Consider the following 21430-nt stretch of genomic DNA (forward strand, 5'->3'; position numbering starts at 1 on the left):
TCATCACAATAAGAGGAGTTATTCAGAATGCCATGTGTATGCTATCTACATTTCTACATGATCATTAAGCCTAAAGGGGACAGACTCATCCCAAAAGGGTGAATTGAAATTATTAAGTCCATAAAGTGGACGGGTTCATCCCAAAGGGATGACTCCAGTTTACCCAGTCCACATAGTGGACAAATTCATCTTAAAGAAATAACTAATATTTAAACAAGAAAATTTCAAAAGAAAATTTATATATGCGTATTCATCACAATAAGAGGAGTTATTCAGAATGCCATGTGTATGCTATCTACATTTCTACATGATCATTAAGCCTAAAGGGGACAGACTCATCCCAAAAGGGTGAATTGAAATTATTAAGTCCATAAAGTGGACGGGTTCATCCCAAAGGGATGACTCCAGTTTACCCAGTCCACATAGTGGACAAATTCATCTTAAAGAAATAACTAATATTTAAACAAGTCCATAATGTGGACGGGTTCATCCCAAAGGGATGACTCAAGTTTACCCAGCCTACATAGTGGACGAATTCATCTTAAAGAAATAACTTATATTTAAACAAGTCCATGAAGTGGACGGGTTCATTCCATCAGGATAGCTCAAGTTTATCTAGTCCACATAGTGGATGTATTCACCTTAAAGAGAACTCATATTTAAACCAATCCATAAGGTGGACGAGATCATCCTAAAGGGATGACTCAAGTCCATCCTGTTCATAAAGTGGATGGGTTTGTCCTACATGATTGACATATATTTGTTTAGTCTACAAAATGGGCAGACTCATCCTGACCAATGATCTATATTCATGAAACCACAAACTGGACGGATTCATCCCAAGAATTAATCTACAGATATTGAGTCCAAAATAGACGGATATCTTGTAAAGCACATAATCAAAATATTATAAAGGCCCATAAAGGGAAAAAGTCTACATACAAAGCAATAAGCAACAGTTAAATTAACATAAATGTTGTTCTTCCAAAAGATCTTTACATTTGAATAAGAAAAACAAAACCAAGTAAAAAAAGAAAAAAAGTAAAGACTACTCCTATACCACGGGGTCCTCTCCGTCCTTCCCTTCAACTGTTGGGTCCTCCTCAAATGGACGAGCTTCATCACCAAAAGGTTTGGCTTGATCTACAGAAGGAGTCTCTCCGTCACCAAGAGGTTTTGTCACAGGGTCATTAGCAAATAAGTCGTCGGTACCCACAGAAGAGACGAGTTGAGCTAGGGTCGGGGGTTGGGCATCAATGGAGGTATGGGAGAGGTCGAGGTTAGGGAAAGAGGCTTTGACCTGAGGGATGCAATCATAAAAACCATCAGCAAAGGAGCCGCCGAGCTCCCTTAGGTGGTCTTCGGAGTCACGATATTCCCTTATCGCAACATCCTTAGCATGACGGAGTTGACTCTTAGCCTCCAAGATCTCTACCTCTTTGTCCTTAAGAATTTTTTTCAACGCTTCAACTTGTGCCTCCGACTCCTTTAAGAGCTATTTGGTCAGGTCAAGCTTCTCTATTTGGACATCATTCCAGGCCAACAGCTCCTGTACCTCTGTCTCCTTGGCACCCAGCTTCTCTTTCAAACGGCCTAGTACTGTCTCATGGGATACACAACGATCCATAAGCCCTTTCATCATAACCACCCCCTGCAAGAAATAGAGACAAAGTTTAGAGCAAGATGACAATAGGACGGGACAAAGAACAGTGACAGATAGATATACTTATGCCAGGCTAGAGAGGTCCATCTCCCCCATGGCCTCTGTAGCGTGATTACCCAAGTCCAAGTAGTCATCGTCCTTAATGATGGATGAGAGCTACTTAAGCACATAACTTGAGTCCTCACGAAGGAGGACGAGGTGCTCTTCGTTGATGAGAACATAGCCCTTCATCATGCCTTTCCCCATCCCCGGGCCAGGCTTAGAGGGCAACTTGGCTGAAGTCTCACCAAAGTTAGGCCCCGTCCCCACCTTAGGCTTCTTGGGTGGATGGTCCACCTTCTCCAACAGCATCCTTTTGGTTAACGGATTAGCCTGACCCATTGCCTTAGGGGGTAAGCTCCCCTCCTGTTTTTTCTTAGCAACAGTCTGCTGTTTGATTTAGCCCCGTCTCCTACTATCTTCCATTTCTGAAGATGGATGGATAAAGAGTTATACAACTACTAAGTATTAAAATAAAAATAAAAAAAGAAAAGCCAGAGTAATGAGCTTACGTTTGCGCACTTGGCGATCGTAGCGACGGGCAGCTTCTTTAGGTTCTAGACCGTCACAGTACCAATTAAGAGTGTCTAAAGTAACTAGTTTAGCCCACATCCTCTCCGACAGCTTGGTGGTCTTGAGGATCTTTTCCAAAAACTCCACTACTCAAGGGAGATTTCTGGATGGTCCCGAGCTGGAATAAGGGACGGTTAGAACATTAAACAAAGCAACTTAAAGAATGGAACCTAAGACAAATGGACACCAACCAGACGGGGGCATTATACCCCAAGTTTTTTCTAGAGGCATGTATTCATGGTCGTCGAGATGACACATCCAGTCATCCCCTTGGATGAAAAAGTAACGACTTTTCTAGTTTCTGTTGGAATCTGGTGTCTCACATACTAACCTAAGTAACGGACTCCTCGGTAAGAAATTGTACATACCCTTAGACTAGGTGATCTCAGACGGACGGTAACAATGGAAAAACTCTTCCACTGTCAACCTATGCACCCCGTCAGACATCATCCCGTATAAAACTTCCACGCCTAGGAAAACCCTCCAGGCATTCGAGGAGATTTGGGTGACGACCAGCCCTAAGTATTGAAGAAGACGATAGTGAAGAGCACTCAATGGGAATTTGAGTCATGCTTTCAGCATTTTCTCGTATACTCTAACATCATCAACACCCCTATAGTAAACTTCTCAGACTTGTAAGGTAGACGAATGGGTATGTGGACAGGTATCTGATACTTATCCCTAAGAGTATCAAAGTGTGTTTGTTTGATGGAAGAAATGAAATCATTGACCGTCCACAATGGAAGCAAGATAAACTCCCTAAGTCCATCAGGACCTATGACAGATTGAGTGGGGGGTTCAACACCAGCTTAACCGTCATTGGAGTTACTCTCTGACCCCTCCATGTCCAAATCCTAATCCTTTATGGAAGGTGAGGTGGCCAACGGATTCATCACTTGAGGTGCCGGGGTCGTCCTAACCTGTCGAAAACACCTCATCGTAGCCCGCTCCTTCGCGAACACACGATTGCTCACTCGACGCACTAGACATGTCACCTACACGTGACAAATAAACCCTAAGACTCTGATGGGTTCACATAGACGACAGGTGTGCAAAATTTAAATAAGTTGTAAGGGAATTCAACATAAAAAAAAATAAAAATAAAAAATACTTACCAGTTGGAGAGAATAGTAAGGAAGGTGTGGCTGACGGTCGCACCAAGTAGATGGAAGGCAGCGTTAATAAGGTAGACGGAAGCACTTTGATTGAAGATTCATTGCGGAAAGTAAAAATGAGAAGGAAGGAAGCACGTATATATAGAGGTAACGGCATGGAAGACGAAGGGATGCTTTGGTTCGAGTGACTAACCACTAAAAACATGCCACGTGCCCCTACAACATTTATTACCCTAGGCTAGCCTGTCAATCAGAACACATCTTCCAAAGTTAAAGTTAGACCGTCACTCCACAGATCCGTCCTAACATTATGCGACGGACCCATAGAGTGAGGGGGCAACTGAAGAGGGTAAAATGGATGTAGACAATCTCATTCTACTGAACCAGTCACGAGCGACGGTACTTTTAGCTCGTAATCAAGATGATGGAAGAAGACGGGGGGCGCGTACACAAAAAGATGGACTCTCCATGGAGGACGGATAAGATAGTGGACGGATACAAAGTCGACGGTGGCAAGGTCATGTGGCATCCACATGGTTTAAGTAGTCCTCAAGGAACTTCAAAAGGAAATATCTTGCGCCTCACAATTAACCCTAATCAACAAAATCGTTATATGGAAAGGATCTCGTAAAATACGTACTTTTATGAGGATCATCCTTATAAGGAAAAGTTCCTCTTCCCCAAGAAACGAAGGTCGATTCCACCCTACTATAAAAATCCCAAAACCCTCAGAAAACAAGGTATGCATAATTTACCCCAGTTCTGGCACTCTAGAGTGGTAAAAGTTCTTATACTTAACCTTTGGAGGGTTTTTGGCCGATACTACACCGGTACTCTCTTAAGGTCTTCTTTTTCTGTGTTGCACAGGTATTGTCTTGAGTACGTGAGGGTTGTGTGACTCACTGACGATTTTTGGTATCATCAGTTTTATTTTTTAAGCAATTTAATATCAAGCAATGAAAAGTACAAACAAATTATACTTTTTCATAATGTCAAAATTCATCTCAAAATCGACCCAATTCAATGTACAACCAATGCTGGCAAATCAAGGAGTTCAATAAAACAATTAGACAATATTAAAGGAACATTCAAAGACTTGCAAACATTGTTTTGGAACTTTTTTTTTTTAATAATAAATTTAATGCAATAGAATATGTAAACAATGTCTTTTGTAATGGTAAACAGTGGCATCAATTTAAATCGAATAAAACATGAAAAAAACTACATATCGTAATTTTTATTCAAGTTACAATGTCGTCTTTTATATTAAAAAAAAGTTAACGGTATAAATTATAACCAAAAAAAAAAAAAGTAAACAATGACATACCTTCATCACATGAATGATTGTGTTAGCTTTATAAGAAAATCCTTCTATCAAAGAACTTGTAAACCTATGAGTCTCTTTACCAAAAGATGGTGTCGTTATATATATTGAAAAAAAATCCAGAAAAAAAAAAGGTAATGGTATAAATTAAAAAAATAAATAAATAACGTTATATGATACTTTTTTGGAGTTATTAAAAAGAAGTAAACAATGACATATTTTTTTAAAAAAAAAGCCTTAAATTTTAGGTTGACATACCTTCTTCATATGAATGATCAAGCTGGCTTTATAAGAGAATCCTTCTGCTAAAAACTTGTAAACTTGTGAGTCTCTTTATCAAAAGACAGTGTTGTTATATATATTGGAAAAAAAATCCAAAGGAAGAAAAAAAAACTTCCAAAGCTGAAAAAGGACAGAGGAGTTTATTGAAATCAAAGGAGGATGTTACAAAATTTTTAGGTTGACATACCTTTTCCCAGATGAATGGTTGTGTTGGCTTTGTCATATAATTCTTTTTGTCAAAAAACCTGAGTCACACATTACAAAAAGTGATAAGGTCATTGCTTATGGTTTTGAATTTGGTTGATAACTGATAACCCGATTTAATAACTTGAGAGATATAGTTTATAAATTAAATAAAACAAAAATGTGAGAGGGAGAGGGAGAGAAAAAGAAAAGAAAAAGAGAAGCTATTATTTATATATATATATATATATATATATATATATATTAAACGTGGAGGAAAAAAAAAAAAAAACAAACAATGTGAGAGAGTGGGAGAAAAGAAAAAGTTGTAGCTAAAATCGAGGAGTTTTTAATTTGGATTATAACTTAGAAACTTGAGATATATGTTTAACAAAAAAAAAAAAAAAAAAAAGGCAATGTGATATATGTTAGAGAATTGGAACTAAAATTTAGGACCAAAATAGGAGTAGACTGAGTAGTTGGTAAATTGCTTAACCATAAGATATATTAGAGAGTTGGAACTAAAATTTAGGACCAACCCACTTGTAAACTGCTTTTTTTCAAAAAAAATAATAATAATAAATAGCTAAAATTTAGGAGTTTTTAAATTAGCAATTTTACATATATATAACCCTAGAATTTAAGCTTTATAAACTGGTAAATTTGAGGGTATTTTGAGCATTAAAATTGAGAAGTCCAAATAAGGGAAACCCCTTAAATAATAGTATAGATACACTGAGAATTAGAAAATGATGGTAGCATAGTTTAGGTTTACTTCGCTTTCATACAAGAAGCATGATAGGTTGTTAGAAGTGTGTTTTGTTTGCTATTTGTTTGCAGTTTCTAGGTTTGTGTTTCTGGGCGTGTATGAGTGCACATGCTTTATGTATACTTATGCATACTCGTAATATGTGTACGCATACACATAGGATGCGCATGCATTCCCCATGTATGCGCACACATACTCATGCCCAGAAGCCTAGATTCAAGTTTTTTAAAGTCCTGTTTGTTTTGTCCAGCTTTCTTCCACATGCTATGTTCTGATAGGTTTAGTTTCACATGTTTAGGTATTTAGGTCAGTAGGATAACATGCTTAGCCTTGTTTTATTGTTAGATGAATGATGAGGTTGGATGAACAACATGAACATGCATAATCACATAAACATGCATTAATGCATAAGTGTTATGATGCAGAGAGGTAAGTAAGTCATACATATGAATCTTAACATGCATTTTTCCTTTGAGTGTTAGGCATGATATGGATGATATCTATGTTTGGATATTTTGATGTTTAGCTTTGGATATTGAATATGATTGATTGAATGCCATGATATGCTTGTTGCCCTTGGATAGTATGTATGAATTTCATGATAGATGAATGCTACAGTTTTGGGATGATATGTCATGTTGTTTGCTTTAGATGCATGATTAGATTATGTGTGAGTTTAGAATAACATGTTCGAAGACCCTTTGATGTGACTAGGATTTGGAACACAATGAGTGGAGGCCGACCCATAGGTCAGGTGAGGTTAGGTACCTAACACCTTCCCATCCCCATACCTAAACTTTGGACATGTGTTTTGGTAAAGATCAGTCATTCCACAAAGGCGCTACATATATGGTTCCTAGACCTAATCTAGGTGGCAACTCCATTTATACCCTCTGTCCGGTCCGCTCTAGGCTGAGGTGTACTTCCCATGAGAAAATCACTCGTCGCGAGCACTTACGCCCATAGTGGCGGCTCCATTGGGGACAGAGAAGTTTGACTCCAATGTGTTCCATCCCCTAATCCTAATAAAGGCTCTTCTAATATTGTTTTGCACACACTCTCACTCAGCCCTTTGCCATGGTTGGTGATTAGTGGGAAAGTGGAGGCTCTATTTAGGGCCAATACTTTCTGAACTTCATCCCAACAACTAACAATCTGTGTCATTGCCTATGATGGGCTTTAAGTACATTAAAAGTTTGACACCAATACATATGGGGTTCACTTAGGCTCAAGGTTGGAATAATGGCTCACCTAGTAAAGAGTGACCTATTGATCTATCCTTTTTGCTTTAAGGAGCTTACCCACACATAAAGAGATCCTAGATCCTATCAAAAGAGGGTACCCTTTATATCTCTTTTTTGTTCAACCATATATCTTATGATCACCTAATTCTAAAAGACAAATAAAATGTCCAAGAGTTATGACATACCCTAAGATTTTGGGATGAAAAGAAAAGAAGTATCTCATATATAAGAGTCTTGTCCCTAAACCCAAAGGTATGTCCTAACTTGAAAGGTTCATAGGGTCATAGCCCATTTGCTGTCATAAGCCCAAATCAAGGCCTTTTTGAAAAACAAAGTCTTGGGTGTAAGGTAACAAATATGCTATAAGCCTAGCATCCAAGATCCTACAAAGTCAAATGAATCTCTCTAGTTTTGGGCCTTCTTGTTGTATGAAAAGGCCAAAATGATGTGAGACTCATGGGTCTTGAGAGAAAGCCCATAATGTATTATAGCTAGAAGGCTACTTCAAAAAAAGTGATGATAATGAATGAAAATGAAGAGCCCAAAGGTGATAAATACATTGTTCGCCCATATTTGAGACAAATGGTTGAAAATCTATAAGCACATTCTAATGAAAGCCCACGAGTGAAAGATGAGAGTACTTTGTAAATGGACCAAGCCCAATGAAACAAGGGGCAAGGCCCATGAGAGGAAAGGGAGTGAATTCTGTAATTGGGCCTTCATTAAAATGGACTTAAAGATCTTCTTAAGAACATCTAAATGAAGGAAGTTTTTAATTTGGGACATGAACTTAATAAAGAATGATTTCTTTTCAAGCACCATTGCACCAGCGAGACAAAGTAAGCACGTCCCTACCTCAACTTGGGTTCAACAAAGTGATGGAAGACGTTTGACTAAGGTTGATATCCCACCACAAAAAGAAATGGCCACTCCAAGTGACTCGCCTCACTAAGTTGGAAGAAGGTAATTTTAGTAAAGAGTTACTAAAATTTATATATAATGAAATTATATTTCATAAAATATATAAATAACTAAAAGATTAAACAGGAAACTCAAAGAATAAAATAGTTGTTTACAAAGTGAGTTTATTCTGACTATGTTCACTATGAATGTTTCATGGAGGGGTCAAATGATATATATCAGAGTCTTGAGATGTAATTTATTAATAAGGCCTAGATTGCAATTCTATTTCCATAATAACTTTGGCCTTTGTCAAGAGTTGATGCTAGCCCAAAACTCATTGGAACTAGAGTCTTATTTGTCCCCTTAGTCTCATCCTAAGCCACACACTAAAGTCCAATTAAGTTGGCTCAAAAGGTTAACCCAATTAGATAATTAGTTATTTATTTAATAAAAGCTATTAAATAAAATAGCCATCTAGGTAGTTAAAACATATGTACGATTAAAAGAAGAAAAAAAAAAATTCTCTATATCATCTTAGGAACAGATTTTTGAAAATTTAACAATTGAATAATATGTTTTTTTTGTTCACGCAAATGTCAAATTTCGTGTTAATCAGATGTTATTTATTATTTGATTCATAAACTTATTTTTATGCATAATTTTGTACTACAAATATTTTTAACATTTGATTGATAACATAACTATTAATCTTTGATTTTCTCAAAATTTTGTAAGCATGAAGAATGTAAGAAAATATAATCTAATAGTAGATTGTCAAAATTTACACTCAATAAAAAGATACTAAGGGTGTGTTTGGTTAGAAGGATGGAAAAGTGAGAGGATAAAAAAGATTTCAATTTCCCACATTTTTGTTTGGTTGGGAGTAAAAAAAAATGAAAGGATGGAAAAAATGATTTTGTATAAATTTACTCATATACTCTTATTAAAAAATGATACCCAATTAAAACAAAAAAAGTGATAAGCAACCAAAAAAAAAAATCACCCAAATTTATTAAAAAAAAATCATTTCTAGCTAAACAAAAACAAAAACAAACCACCACGCCCAGGAAATCATAAGAAAAAAATAAATAATAAATAATAAAAAAGAGGAGGCAACGTTGCCTAGGAAACCATAAGGAAAACAAAGCACCACACCTAGGGAAAAAAAAAAAAAAAAAATAGGCAACTAGACTTTGCCTATGTGCACGGCACATAGGTAATTTTGTCATTTTACCATCAAACTCCCTCCACCCAGCTTTCTCTCCATTTTGGAAAAAGAAATTTTGTGTAAGCCCGGATGAAAAATGCTTAAGCCCCACATAAAAGTTTTCTTTCCCCCACTCTTAACCAAACAACACACAAACTCATTTTCTCTTCAAAAATTTTCATCCACCTTATCACCTCAAACAAACACACACACCCTAAATAGAGTTGTAGTCATTGACTAATCTATAGCCAAATTTTGTCCAAGTCCTCGTATCAATCTCCTTCTCTTTTCATGAATATGTTCTTCACTCTCTTTCCTCTTTATAACTTCAATGCTATTCCATAAAGTTTTTTTTTTTTTTTTTTTGTCATCATAGTACAGTAAATGAGTCTGCAAGCGGCCAAATAGACCCCTTTTATTTTTATATAAGGAAAATGAAAAAGGTTTGTCAAGAAAAGTCATGGTAACGTCATTTTCAGAACAACCTCATACACCAACTTGTAGCTCATCCTGCCACTCATTATTTATCCAAACCATTCATTGACACGTGCTGCTTCGGATTAAGCTCAAAAAAGTGCAAATTTGGAAGCTACAGAACATACCCAGAAACATACTTTTAGAGAAATTGGCACATATAAAAATATAATGGTCCATCTATAAGCTTATCTCCTGGAAATGTCTTGGAAACATCAAGATTTAAGCCCATGCAATAAATCTCAAAAGCTAAGGGCGGCACTAACTGTTGAAACCGATTGGGACTACTGACTAAATCAAAGCTTAGGCAATGCACCTATAAATGTCACCCATTGCTTGTGTTCATGCTCATCCACAATCATATCCTCTTCCTACAAGAACAGTACTCCCTCCTTTTGTTTAATGCTTCAACTTAACTCCTTGATGGCAAACTCTCGAATAGCAAAGTTTGTAACAGAGGTTGCACCTCCACAATATATTAGTGTCATGAGGTACAAAGCAAGAAAGATGCTGGATACAATAAATGAAGAAGAGAGAGATGCTAATGCAACAAGCTTTCTACCTTCATCCCCAAAAAATTCGTCCTCGTCATCTTCCTCTTCTCCTTTAGCTTCTTCAGCAACTCTTAATGCTGATGCTTTCTCAAAGAGGTTCATAGGCCTTTTCTGATATTTGATCATTAAAATCCTTGAAGGCTGAGCACATGCTTTTTTTCTTTTTCTTTTTTGAGAAACGGCTGAGCACATGCTTGTGTCTTGAATGACAGCACTGTTTCACAACATACTGCACTTCCATGAGCCTAATCTCATTTGTTTTTGGAGAGTTGGTGAGACTATAAAGTGACCACTGTATCATGCAATGTAATTGATGGAATTAATGAGAAAATATGTTCTCATTTCTAATGTACAGAGGAATAATTTTATATTAATAAAGAAAATATTGCTAAGGCTTTGGCATGTAATCCACATTCATAGTTGCCTCAAGATATATTGCAGAGAAAGTAAAATTCTTGTGGTGCTGCACCTCACTGTCAGTGTCAGCTTTGACAAAGGTGGCAATCTTCTTCCCTCAAACCAGCCAATCCATAGTATAAATAACATTAACTCAAGCCTCTGGTTATACGCAAGGATACTAGGAGAACTAAAAGGCAAGATAGTTAGGCCAAATATCTTTTCATATATATAGATTTATGCCCAATTTATACATGCTGCACCTTTAAAAAAATTAAGTCATTCAAGAAGTTTTTGTTTCAACAGTGTTTTTTTTTTAACCTACAGTCAGATTAAATCTCTCTTCCACGACCACCAAGCTTATCCAATATCAAGGTCATTACTCATAAGAACATCTATCTGTAAAGTCTTCAAAATTATTCTTTTATATTCTTGAATCCTCACTATACTAAACAAACTAACTTTTGGGTTTGATTGTAAACGACTTCCAATTATTGTGAAAGTTGGCATACGAGATAAGCCTGCAGAGGAGATTTAATCTAACCAAGGGTACAGCAAAATATTGATTAATGATAATTTTTTGACAAAGCTGCACAACTTAATAACTTTTAGTTGGATAAATAATTTCTTCATTCCATCATCAAATAACATATACTCTCCATAGTATATGCTTTTTTATTTTTTGTTGACATATTACTTTACTCAAATTAGTTGTACATCGTAAAGCATACTATATAACAATCCTCACTGTTAATCAAACTCTTACAAGCAACTAATCCCACCTGTCAAAACCAATTATCGAGTAATCCAAAGGCTTTACACCCCTGAGGGGCTAAGCAGTTTATCCTCATGCCTAGGAGGCCATGGTATATGTTTTAACACGTCAAATTTCATATCAATCAAATCTTTTACTATCCAATCAATATATATCTCTATGTGTGTGTGAGAAATATAATAAACTAAGATTTCCTGTATTGATGGTCTTGATATTTGAGGAGCACTAAAGATATAAGGAGAACTTGTAAACCAACAGCTGCTTTGTCACAATAATCATCTAATAAAAAATTATTGAATGGTATAACATTAACAAGATTTTATTTCTGGATAAATATTATATTCCTTGATATACACGAGAAATACATCAGGCCTCACTTGAATCCAACAATATAAACATAAATTAAACTGCTTCATTGGAATTTTATAGCTATACCCACTTCCTAATATATATGCTCCACTAGAGAGGGAGAGAGAGAGAATACATCGAAATGTTATGCTACCAATCAATGAATTTCCCACATAGTTGCCTTGCCTGATATGGTAAAATATCAGCACACTATAATAGAGGACTGAAAAGGCCACGTTATATAGTATGATATACTTAGAAGCAGATAAACAGCAAACAGCCATTGCTCTCTTCCAGTGTGACAAACAGAATCCAAGTGGGTGCTCTCTCTTGCGTTTGCATGTAGGGGCAGTGGCAGTCTTGCGCTCTCCCCTGTTGCAAGAGTTTTAGTGGTCTCCTGTGCACGGTGAGATCAGTACAGGTAACCCCTCTCAACTGATTCTGAGGGTGGGTGGTTTGTTTGAAGGATGGCTGACGAGTTGGAAGCTTTGGGGAGTAAGTTAACATTTACGGAAGAAGAGGGAGAGGATATAGAATTGGGAAGTGAGAGCACGAGGGCAGCGAGGGAGATTGGGAAAAATTGTCTGGTAATGAAGATCCTCACGCAGCGTATCATTGTCCTGGATGCACTGCGTAAACACTTGAAAATGCTATGGAAACCGAATAGGGGTTTATGGATATTTGAAATAGATGAGGAGTTGTACTTGGTGGAGTTTGGAAATGGCAGGGACAAAAAACGAATTCTGGAGATGTGTCCCTGGAGTTATGAAAAACAACTAGTACTTCTACAGGAGTTTGAGGGTGAAAGAGTTCCAAAGGATATTACCATAAAGTGGACTCCGTTTTGGGTGCAGATATACAATCTCCCTTTGATGAGCATGACCCGAGAATCTGGCATGGAGATAGGTGAAAAAATCGAAAGGGTGCTCGATGTGGATGTGCCTGAGAAGGGAGTTCAGTGGGGTAAGTATTTGCGGGTAAGAGTCCGTCCGGGTTGATGCTACGAAAAAGCTGGTTAGAGGAAAGAAGGTAACCATCGAAGGAGGAGGATCTAGATGGGTGTTTTTCAAATACGAACGGTTACCCAATTTTTGCTACCAGTGTGGGAGACTGGATCATGGCGTGAAAGAATGCAAGGAAATAGCAGGGACGGAAAACAGAGCAGGTGGAGAGGAGATGCAATATGGAGCGTGGCTTAGAGGGGATCCAGGAAGAAGGGGCGGAAGGGATCAAGGAAATATGGGAGATGAGAACGTCAGGGAAGGTAGACCGTATAATGGAGCACCGATATGGAAGAAGCACGGCGGTGACACGCTCCGGAAACAGGGAGGAGAGGAAATGGATGATACTCACGTGATCGGACTGACCCACTGTCAGGGGGCTGCCCCTAGCGTGAATTCAAAGAAGTTACAGGTGACGGGACAGAGCGAGAAGACCTTGCACGATGAAGGTAAGGTCAACCTGACAACAGAAAAGGTTAATTGTAACCTTACTTCAAATGGGAAGGATGGCGTGCGTCCCTTACTGCCTGAAGCAGACCTAGTGGGTGAGATGTCCTGGGAAACATCGAAGAACGAGGATGTAGGCAAGAAGACTGAAGAAGAACCGGATAAGCAGTACACACGTAAGGAAGTGGGTAAGGATTTGGGCTTAGATTCAAGTGCAGGGGGGTCTTGGGCCAATAACAATTCAAGCCCACTTGCCATGACTTATAACCAAGAAAAGGGTTGGGTCACAGAGCCTTTGGGCCCAACGAGTGGCCACTGGAAGCGCCTGGCCAGGAAAGTGACCACTCCAAGCCCAAACAAACTGTCTGGCCCAAGCAAAGCCAAACGCAAGGGTCAGGTTCCTCTACAAGAGTTAGACCCGAATGTTACAAGCTCAAAACGTAGAAAGGGGAAATTCCAGGAAGATGAGATCACGGACGAGCATGAGAATATGGATGGTGGAGAGGCAGTAGCTGCGGTGCAGCACCACCGAGCCACATGAGTGTGTTAGCTTGGAATTGTCGGGGGTTGGGGACTCCTCCGGCAATTCGTACACTCACCGAGGAGGTGAGGAAATTAAACCCCGTGGTGGTTTTTCTGGCAGAAACAAAGGCGAACACCGACAGGATGAAGGGTTTTCAACAGAAGATAGGTTTTACGCAGGGGATTATTGTTCCGAGTGATGGTCAGAGTGGTGGGTTAGCGATGCTTTGGAGAGAAGGCACGGATATTCGGTTTAAGAGCTGTTCGCACTCGCACATTGATGTTGTAGTTCATGGTGAGAGTAAGAATGGTCCGTGGAGGATTTCCGGTTTCTACGGGCAACCGGATACAAGCAAAAGGCAGAGTTCTTGGCAATTGATAGAAGCCCTCTATGCCCAATGTAGTATGCCGTGGGTGGTTTGTGGGGATTTTAATGAGATTTTGCATCCAAATGAGAAGTTAGGCTGGAGGGAGAGGGATGCAAATCAGATCAGGGACTTTCGCGATGTTCTCAGCAGGTGCGGTCTGGTTGATTTAGGATTTGTGGGGCAGAAATTTACCTGGTGCAACGGACGGCATGGGGAGCAACGTACGCTTCTTCGTCTTGACAGAATGGTGCCCAATGAAGCTTGGCTCCAGCTCTTCCCCGAAGCCAAAGTATTCCACATTTCGATGTCGGCATCGGACCATTGTTTGTTGGCTTTATCCCTGAACAAGAATCAGCAGCAGAAGAAAAGGAAAAGGGATTCATGTTTGAAGCAATGTGGGTGAGAGAGGCAGAGTGCAAAGAAATTGTGGATACGGCTTGGAATTTGCATACAGAGGAGGCTGCTATGTCTATCAAGATAGGCTCAAAAGGTGTCAAAGTAATCTAGTGGGGTGGAATCAGAATAAATTCGGGAATGTGAATAAGAAGTTAAAACAGAAACAAGATCGCCTCCAACAGCTTGAATCCCTTAACTTGCTCCACGATACAGCAGAGGAGATAAGTGCAGTCCGTATGGAATTAAACGAGCTCCATATCAAGGAAGAAATCATGTGGAACCAGCGATCTCAAGTACTCTGGCTACAGAACGGAGATAGGAATACAAAATTTTTCCACGCTTCCGCCAGCCAAAGACAGCGGAGAAATAGGATTGGAGGCTTGATGGATGAGGAAGGCATTTGGCAAGAGGAACAGGGAGCAACAAAGAAGATCATTCTGGAATATTTTTCTTCGATATTTAGTTCCGACCATCCTTCATGTTTTGAAGCAAGCTTGGAGGCTGTGGGCGAAAGGGTGACACCTAAGATGAACGATGTGCTGCTGGGAAATTTTAAAGCGGATGAGGTTTGGCATGCGCTCCAACAAATGCACCCCACGAAATCTCCCGGACCAGATGGTATGTCTCCCATCTTTTACCAAAAATATTGGAATATTGTTGGTGTTTGTGTTTCAAATTGTGTGCTGCAAGCCTTGAATACCGGGGTAATGCCAAAGGACTTTAATAATACATATATTTGTCTAATTCCGAAAATCAAAAATCCACAAAAGATAACGGATTATCGCCCAATCAGCCTATGTAATGTGATTTATAAGTTGATTTCGAAGGTTTTAGCGAATAGATTGAAAAGAATTCTTAATGAGGTGATTATTGATGCATAGAGTGCCTTTGTGCCGGGGCGACTAATATCGGATAATGTAGTGGTGGCATTCGAAACTATGCACACAATTGGTAAAAGGAAGAAAGGGAAGGAAGGTTTAATGGCCATTAAATTGGACATGAGCAAAGCCTACGACTGGGTAGAATAGGGCTATCTTGAGGCCATTATGAGAAAGATGGGTTTTAGCGAGAGATGGATATCTCTTGTCATGATGTGCGTTACTACGGTGTCCTATGAGATTCTTATCAATGGTGAACCAAGAGGGAAAATCACACCATCTAGGGGGCTTCGCCAAGGCGACCCCATCTCCCCTTATTTGTTCCTTTTGTGTGCGGAAGGGTTGTCGGCGTTGATTAGAAAGAAGGAGGCTATGGGGCTGCTAAGGGGAGTGGGGGTGAGTAAACAAGCTCCGATGGTTTCGCACCTCTTCTTTGCGGACGATAGTATAATATTTTGTAGAGCTACAATGGAGGAATACAAGCAGGTGGCAGAGGTTTTGGATACCTATGAGAAGGAGTCGAGGCAGAAGATCAACAAGGATGAAACGTCCTTGTTTTTCAGCAAGAACACAAGGGCGGATATCCAAGATGGGGTGAAGAACATGTTCGGTGCGTAGATTGTACAACAAAATGAGAAATATTTGGGTTTACCTCCGATGGTGGGAAGGGGCAAGAAAAAGGCTTTCAATCGTATCAAAGACCAAGTAAGCAGAAAAATAGCGGGTTGGAAGGGGAAGTTACTGTCCAATGCCGGTAGGGAAGTCTTGATAAAGGCCGTTGCACAAGCCACCCCTACCTACACCATGAATTGTTTCAAGCTTCCTGATACTTTGTGCTCGGAGATAAACTCTTTGGTTGGGGGTTTCTGGTGGGGGAAGAAGGAAAGTACTCGGAGGATAGCTTGGGTTTCGTGGGAAAACTTGTGCAAACCAAAGAAGGACGGGGGTATGGGCTTTCGAGACTTGAAAGCGTTCAATCTTGAGCTTCTGGCCAAACAAGGTTGGAGGATTCAGCAGAGACCTGATTCTCTAATCCACAGAGTGCTCAAAGCGAAGTATTTTGCAAAAACTTCTTTTTTGGATGCTCAGGTGGGGAACAAACCCTCCTACATATGGAGAAGCTTGATGGCAACCAAACCGGTGCTTAGGGATGGGATTAGATGGTGTGTGGGTGACGGAAAGAGCATCAAGATCTGGGAAGATGCGTGGATTACTTCTTCGGGGTCAGGCAGAATCATTTCACCCAGGCCTACAATGGATGTTGGGGAGTGCGTGGCCAACCTAATTGCACACGATAAAGCAGAATGGAAAAGTGATTTGGTAAGAAGCATCTTCCTCCCTATAGAAGTAGAGGCCATCCTAAGCATTCCTTTAAGTTCCATGAACCCGGTTGACTCCCAAGTGTGGGCTTTTACCCCCAATGGCACCTTATCTGTCAAGAGTGCTTACAAAGTGGCTGTCCGGTACCTTGAGGTCTCTAAGGGAAGTGATGGCAGACCTGGATGCTTGGATACATCCCAAATGGAGATGATTTGGAAGCTGGTGTGGAGCTTAAAGTGCCCAAACAAAGTTAAGCACTTCTTATGGCGTGCTTGCAAAAATGCCCTGCCTACAAAACAATGTCTTATGTACCGAAAGGTTATTTTGGAGGACATTTGTGACTTGTGTGGGGAGTGTGAGTCTTCGGGTCATATTTTATGGGGGTGTAGAGTAGCAAGAGAAGCTTGGAGCGAGACAAAGTTCAGGAGTGGCAGTCTAGACCGCCCCCCCAAGGATTTCATTAATGTGGTTTGGCTGCTTATGACATCTTCAGGGGAGAAGGACTGGGAGAAGTTTGCTGTCACGGCATGGCTACTGTGGAATAACAGAAATTCTGTCAGGTTTGGGGGTACATGTAAGAGTGGAAAGACCATTGAAAGGGAAGCAAGGAAGTATGTGAAAGAGTTCCGTGTAGCATGGCTGCCTGAGAGCCAAAAAACTCAACCAGCCACTCGGGTTCATCATTGGACCCCTCCCCCTCAAGGTATGTATAAGGCAAACGTTGATGCTGCTGTGTTTAAGGAGCAGAGGTGCTATGGAATTGGTGTGGTAATTAGAAATGACAAAGGCCAGATGATGGGTGCACTATGCAAGAAGAAATCTGCCTTGGGGTGCTTTAGAAGCCGAAGCAAAAGCTGCTGAAATTGGTATTCTTTTCGCTTGGGACTTGGGTTTGAAGGAGGTAGTGGTGGAAGGGGACTCTCAATTAGTGATGGAAGCGCTTAAAGGGAATGTTGTTCCTGCTTTGGCTATCCAAAAGATTGTTGAAGGTTCTCGGTGGTGCTTAAGTCATTTCAAGTCGTGAAGGGCTGAGCACGTTAGAAGAAACATCAATGGGGCTGCGCACTCTTTTGCTAGGAATGCCTTGTTTGTTGATGATTGTAATATATGGGTGGAGGATACTCCCCCTGTTATTGAACTCCAAATTCAAAATGATGTAATTGCAATGGACCTTGGTCCTTATCAATGAATCCAGTTATATGTTGGCTATCAAAAAAAAAAGTGTGACAAACAGACAATTGTGTGCAAAATTGGGCAACTGAAAAATCAAGGGAAGACACTAGAAACACAAGAAAACCAGCTGCACAGATATTCAAGATTGCAGCATAATTATATTAAAAAATTTTAATAAAATAAAAACCAAAAGGCTAAAGTGATAAAATATACACAATTTTCACTACAATGCCAAGACTATCAAAGATTTTGAGGTTTTTTCCCTACAGACTCAATCTCCTTTACCTTGTCAGCTATATACTGGACCGTTTTTGACAGATCTTGTGTATGCTCTTCAATGTGATTGAACAGAAGGTCTATAGTTTTTCTAAGTGAAGCAGAACGCTCTCTCTCAAGGAGCAGCTGTTGAGTTAATTCTTGAATCTTCATGTTTTCATTCTACAAAGACATATAGAAGGAGAAGCTTATTTTAAAAATGTAACATAAAAGAGAGGACAGATAGTGGGAGAAAAGCATAATACAAATGAAATTCAGTTGATCTACAAAACCAACTTTAGACTGATCAATCTGCAAACTATGACCCTACAAGGTCCTCTGTTTAAGGCTAGTACCACTGGACTCACTTGATCACTTTTTGTTGGATACTTGGAATGAGAGAATAAGATGACTCCCCCCACTTACAAGATAACTGCTTAATAGGCATAGCATCCTTATTAGCAAGCATCTGATCAAATTTAAACTGAAAAGTTCCGCGAGGTATTTATTTTGACAGGATTTAAACAAAAGACACCAGAAAATATTTCATTCCCTAGAGCAGTATGGCAGAGAAGGTGGTAAAAGTGGAAAAAATAAATATTTGATGCATTTTTCTTAAAAATAATATAGTAGCTGAGAGTCTGAGACTTAGACAAACATAAAGAAAAAAATTTAAACAAGGAAAAGAGAAAAGGATTTACTAGTCACCTGAGAACATTTTTTCGACTCCTTGAAATAAACTTCTCTCCTTTTTTTTTTTAACCCTACTACTGGACAATGAATTGAATTATTTTTTAGAAATATTATTTATTACGAATTGCCTACAAGTCCAAGGGCTGTAGTGTCTAACTTTGCAATGCATCACAAACTAAGAATATTACTGCACAAGCTTTCATGCAGATTTCCAATGAGACAAATGCAGAACTTCTCAGTCCGAATTTCTATTAGTCCAAGCGAATATGTCTGTCAAGGGCAGTAATGGTGAACAAAGAAACACTGTTTGGGAAAAGGTACTATACATCTTTTTTGTTTTGTTTTTTCTTTTTTTGAGTCAGTACTACTTATCATATTTTCAGATGGTGCATATAGTAGATTGGAAATTATCTCACAACAGACTCAAAGAACCAAAAGAAGACAATAACTCACCGGAATTTGATTTATAATTGAACAGTTTTGAGAGTTCACTGCAGTCAACGCATGAGTGTGCTCCTTCACAAACTTTGTGACAACCCATTTTCCAGTACTTAGTTTTCTTACCGAAAGCATTGCCTTGCAACCCACCCTAGTGGGAGTCCGTGGCTTAATGTTTTTCTTATTAATATCACACCTATAAGCTTTTCTATAACCCTCTTTGTTACAAACAATTGTTCGACCAATGACAGATCCATCAAGTTTAGAGCGAGATAGATAGTTTATCCGAGTTATGAAACCAAAACGCATGCTGTACGCACTGTAAAAAGCATGTGCTGCTTCTTCGGACTCAAATTCCTGACCCACATATGGTTCATCTCCTTCAACTACAGTTCCTCCCCCCCTAGAAGATTCATGAGTCATTTCATCATTTTGTCCAAGACAAGAAACCTCTTCAAATGAACTTGCTATCATTGCGCCATCATTACCAAGTTCAAGCTCAATATCAGTTGAATTATCTCCTAAACCATTTTGAATGTCCACAGCAAGTTCAGGATCCACTGTAACATTCCAAATTTAGAGATATTACCTTCTGTCCTCATATCAAAGATCATACAAATGAACTCATGTCCATCACACACACGCGCACACGCACGCATATTTCCAATAGACTTAAATAGTTAAATGGATCTTAGAAATCGGTAATCAGACTGGCTAACATGCATTGCATAACCATAAAAGAGACTATAAACACAAAAACAACAGAATTGGACAATAACCAATTTCAATAGAAATGAAAACAAAGACCTCTCTATGTCCCTCTCACGACAAGCACACGCACAACCAAAATGGGCCCTCAGAATCAGTATTTGAAGTTGCTAATACACATTCCACAGCCATAAAAGCTATCACAAACATAAAAAATAAAAAATAAAAAATAAAAAATAAAAATAAAAACCCCACTATTTGACATTAACCCAATTTTGAAATAAATGGAAACACTAAGACCATTCACTCAAGAGTCAAAACCAAATAAATTTGCACTAAAATCAAAAACAGAAACTACAAATGTTGCACTAAAATGGGAGACATTGGACTCAGAATGAGAGCACCCCAAAAAAAATAAATAAATCCCTTTTTTCCTATATAAAACCCAATTGAATTTTAAATCAAAGAGAGTCCCATTTTCCATATGAAATGATATGATAGATACAGTAGAAATTCACATTAGAATTTAGAAGCTTTAAAATTTAAAAAAAAATTAAAAATTAAAAATATGAATTTCCCTTAAAGCTAATTCTGGGGTCTGATTTTGGGATAAAAGGGAAATTTTGTAAAGTGAAACTTACTGAATCATTGAGATTTTGTAGCCGAAGATCCTTCCAGAGACAGCAACTGATCCAGAGCAGAGACTAGAGAGAGAAAGGGACAGTGATTATAGATTTTTTTTTTTTTTTTTTTTTTTTTTCCCTCTCTCTGTTTGTTGGTTATATGGGCTTTTGGGTTAATAATGGGTCGGACTGGCTCAGCCCATATTATCTGAAAGGGCCGAAACACAGCCCATAATTGGGCTCAATTTGAGTCCAATGAACAATAATTTGACGGTTTTTTTTTTTTTTTTTTAAGGAAAAAATTTGAATTGATGACAATCCAATATATCAAAGAGGAAAAATGCCAAGAGATCTCCTAAATTTTAGGGTAGTGGCCATGATATCCCCTGAAATTTTATTTTGGTCAATTTACTCCCTAAATTTCTTAGAAGTTCCAAATAGAGACATTTGGTAGCAAACATAGATAGAGAGAGACTAGGCCACCGTACAGCAGAGGTGCCTCTGGCGAACTCAAGGATAAGTTCTCTATAATATTTTTGAGAAACATGTTCTCTATATAATAGGTTTTGTTAGTTTTTAGACCCTTTAAAATACAATTGGGTTAACCTAGTTAATTAGCCAAATTATTACTTAGTCATATCATGCATAGCAGCGGAAAATAAAAAACACAACGATATGATAACCTAGGAAAACCAAACCAGTAAAAAACCTAGGAATGATTTAACCTAGCTATCCTCAAGGTAAAAAGGAAATCCACTA

General features: G+C 38.8%; 1 protein-coding gene across 1 annotated transcript; it reads right to left on the minus strand.

The window, feature by feature from the left end:
- Nucleotides 1–9916: 9916 nt before the first annotated feature.
- On the minus strand, nt 9917–20820 carry LOC126690979 (protein FAR-RED IMPAIRED RESPONSE 1-like). The gene is made up of 4 exons (XM_050386071.1): nt 20690–20820; nt 19356–19900; nt 18240–18392; nt 9917–10622 (listed from the first exon to the last, which is right to left on the minus strand). Coding segments are annotated over exons 1-4 (903 nt in total). The 5' UTR covers nt 20691–20820; the 3' UTR covers nt 9917–10418.
- Between the last annotated feature and the right edge of the window lie 610 nt (nt 20821–21430).

The sequence above is a fragment of the Quercus robur genome, chromosome 1, assembly GCF_932294415.1.
Source record: "Quercus robur chromosome 1, dhQueRobu3.1, whole genome shotgun sequence".
In the NCBI taxonomy this organism is placed as follows: Eukaryota; Viridiplantae; Streptophyta; class Magnoliopsida; order Fagales; family Fagaceae; genus Quercus; species Quercus robur.

Bases quoted from the DNA above. Each gene is read 5' to 3' on its own strand.
- LOC126690979 (XM_050386071.1), bottom strand. The intron at 18,393-19,355 runs GTGAGTTATTGT...ATGTCTTTGTAG, and splicing joins CAATTATAAATCAAATTCCG to AATGAAAACATGAAGATTCA. The intron at 10,623-18,239 runs GTAAAGGAGATT...TGCATGATACAG, and splicing joins TCCAGTATATAGCTGACAAG to TGGTCACTTTATAGTCTCAC.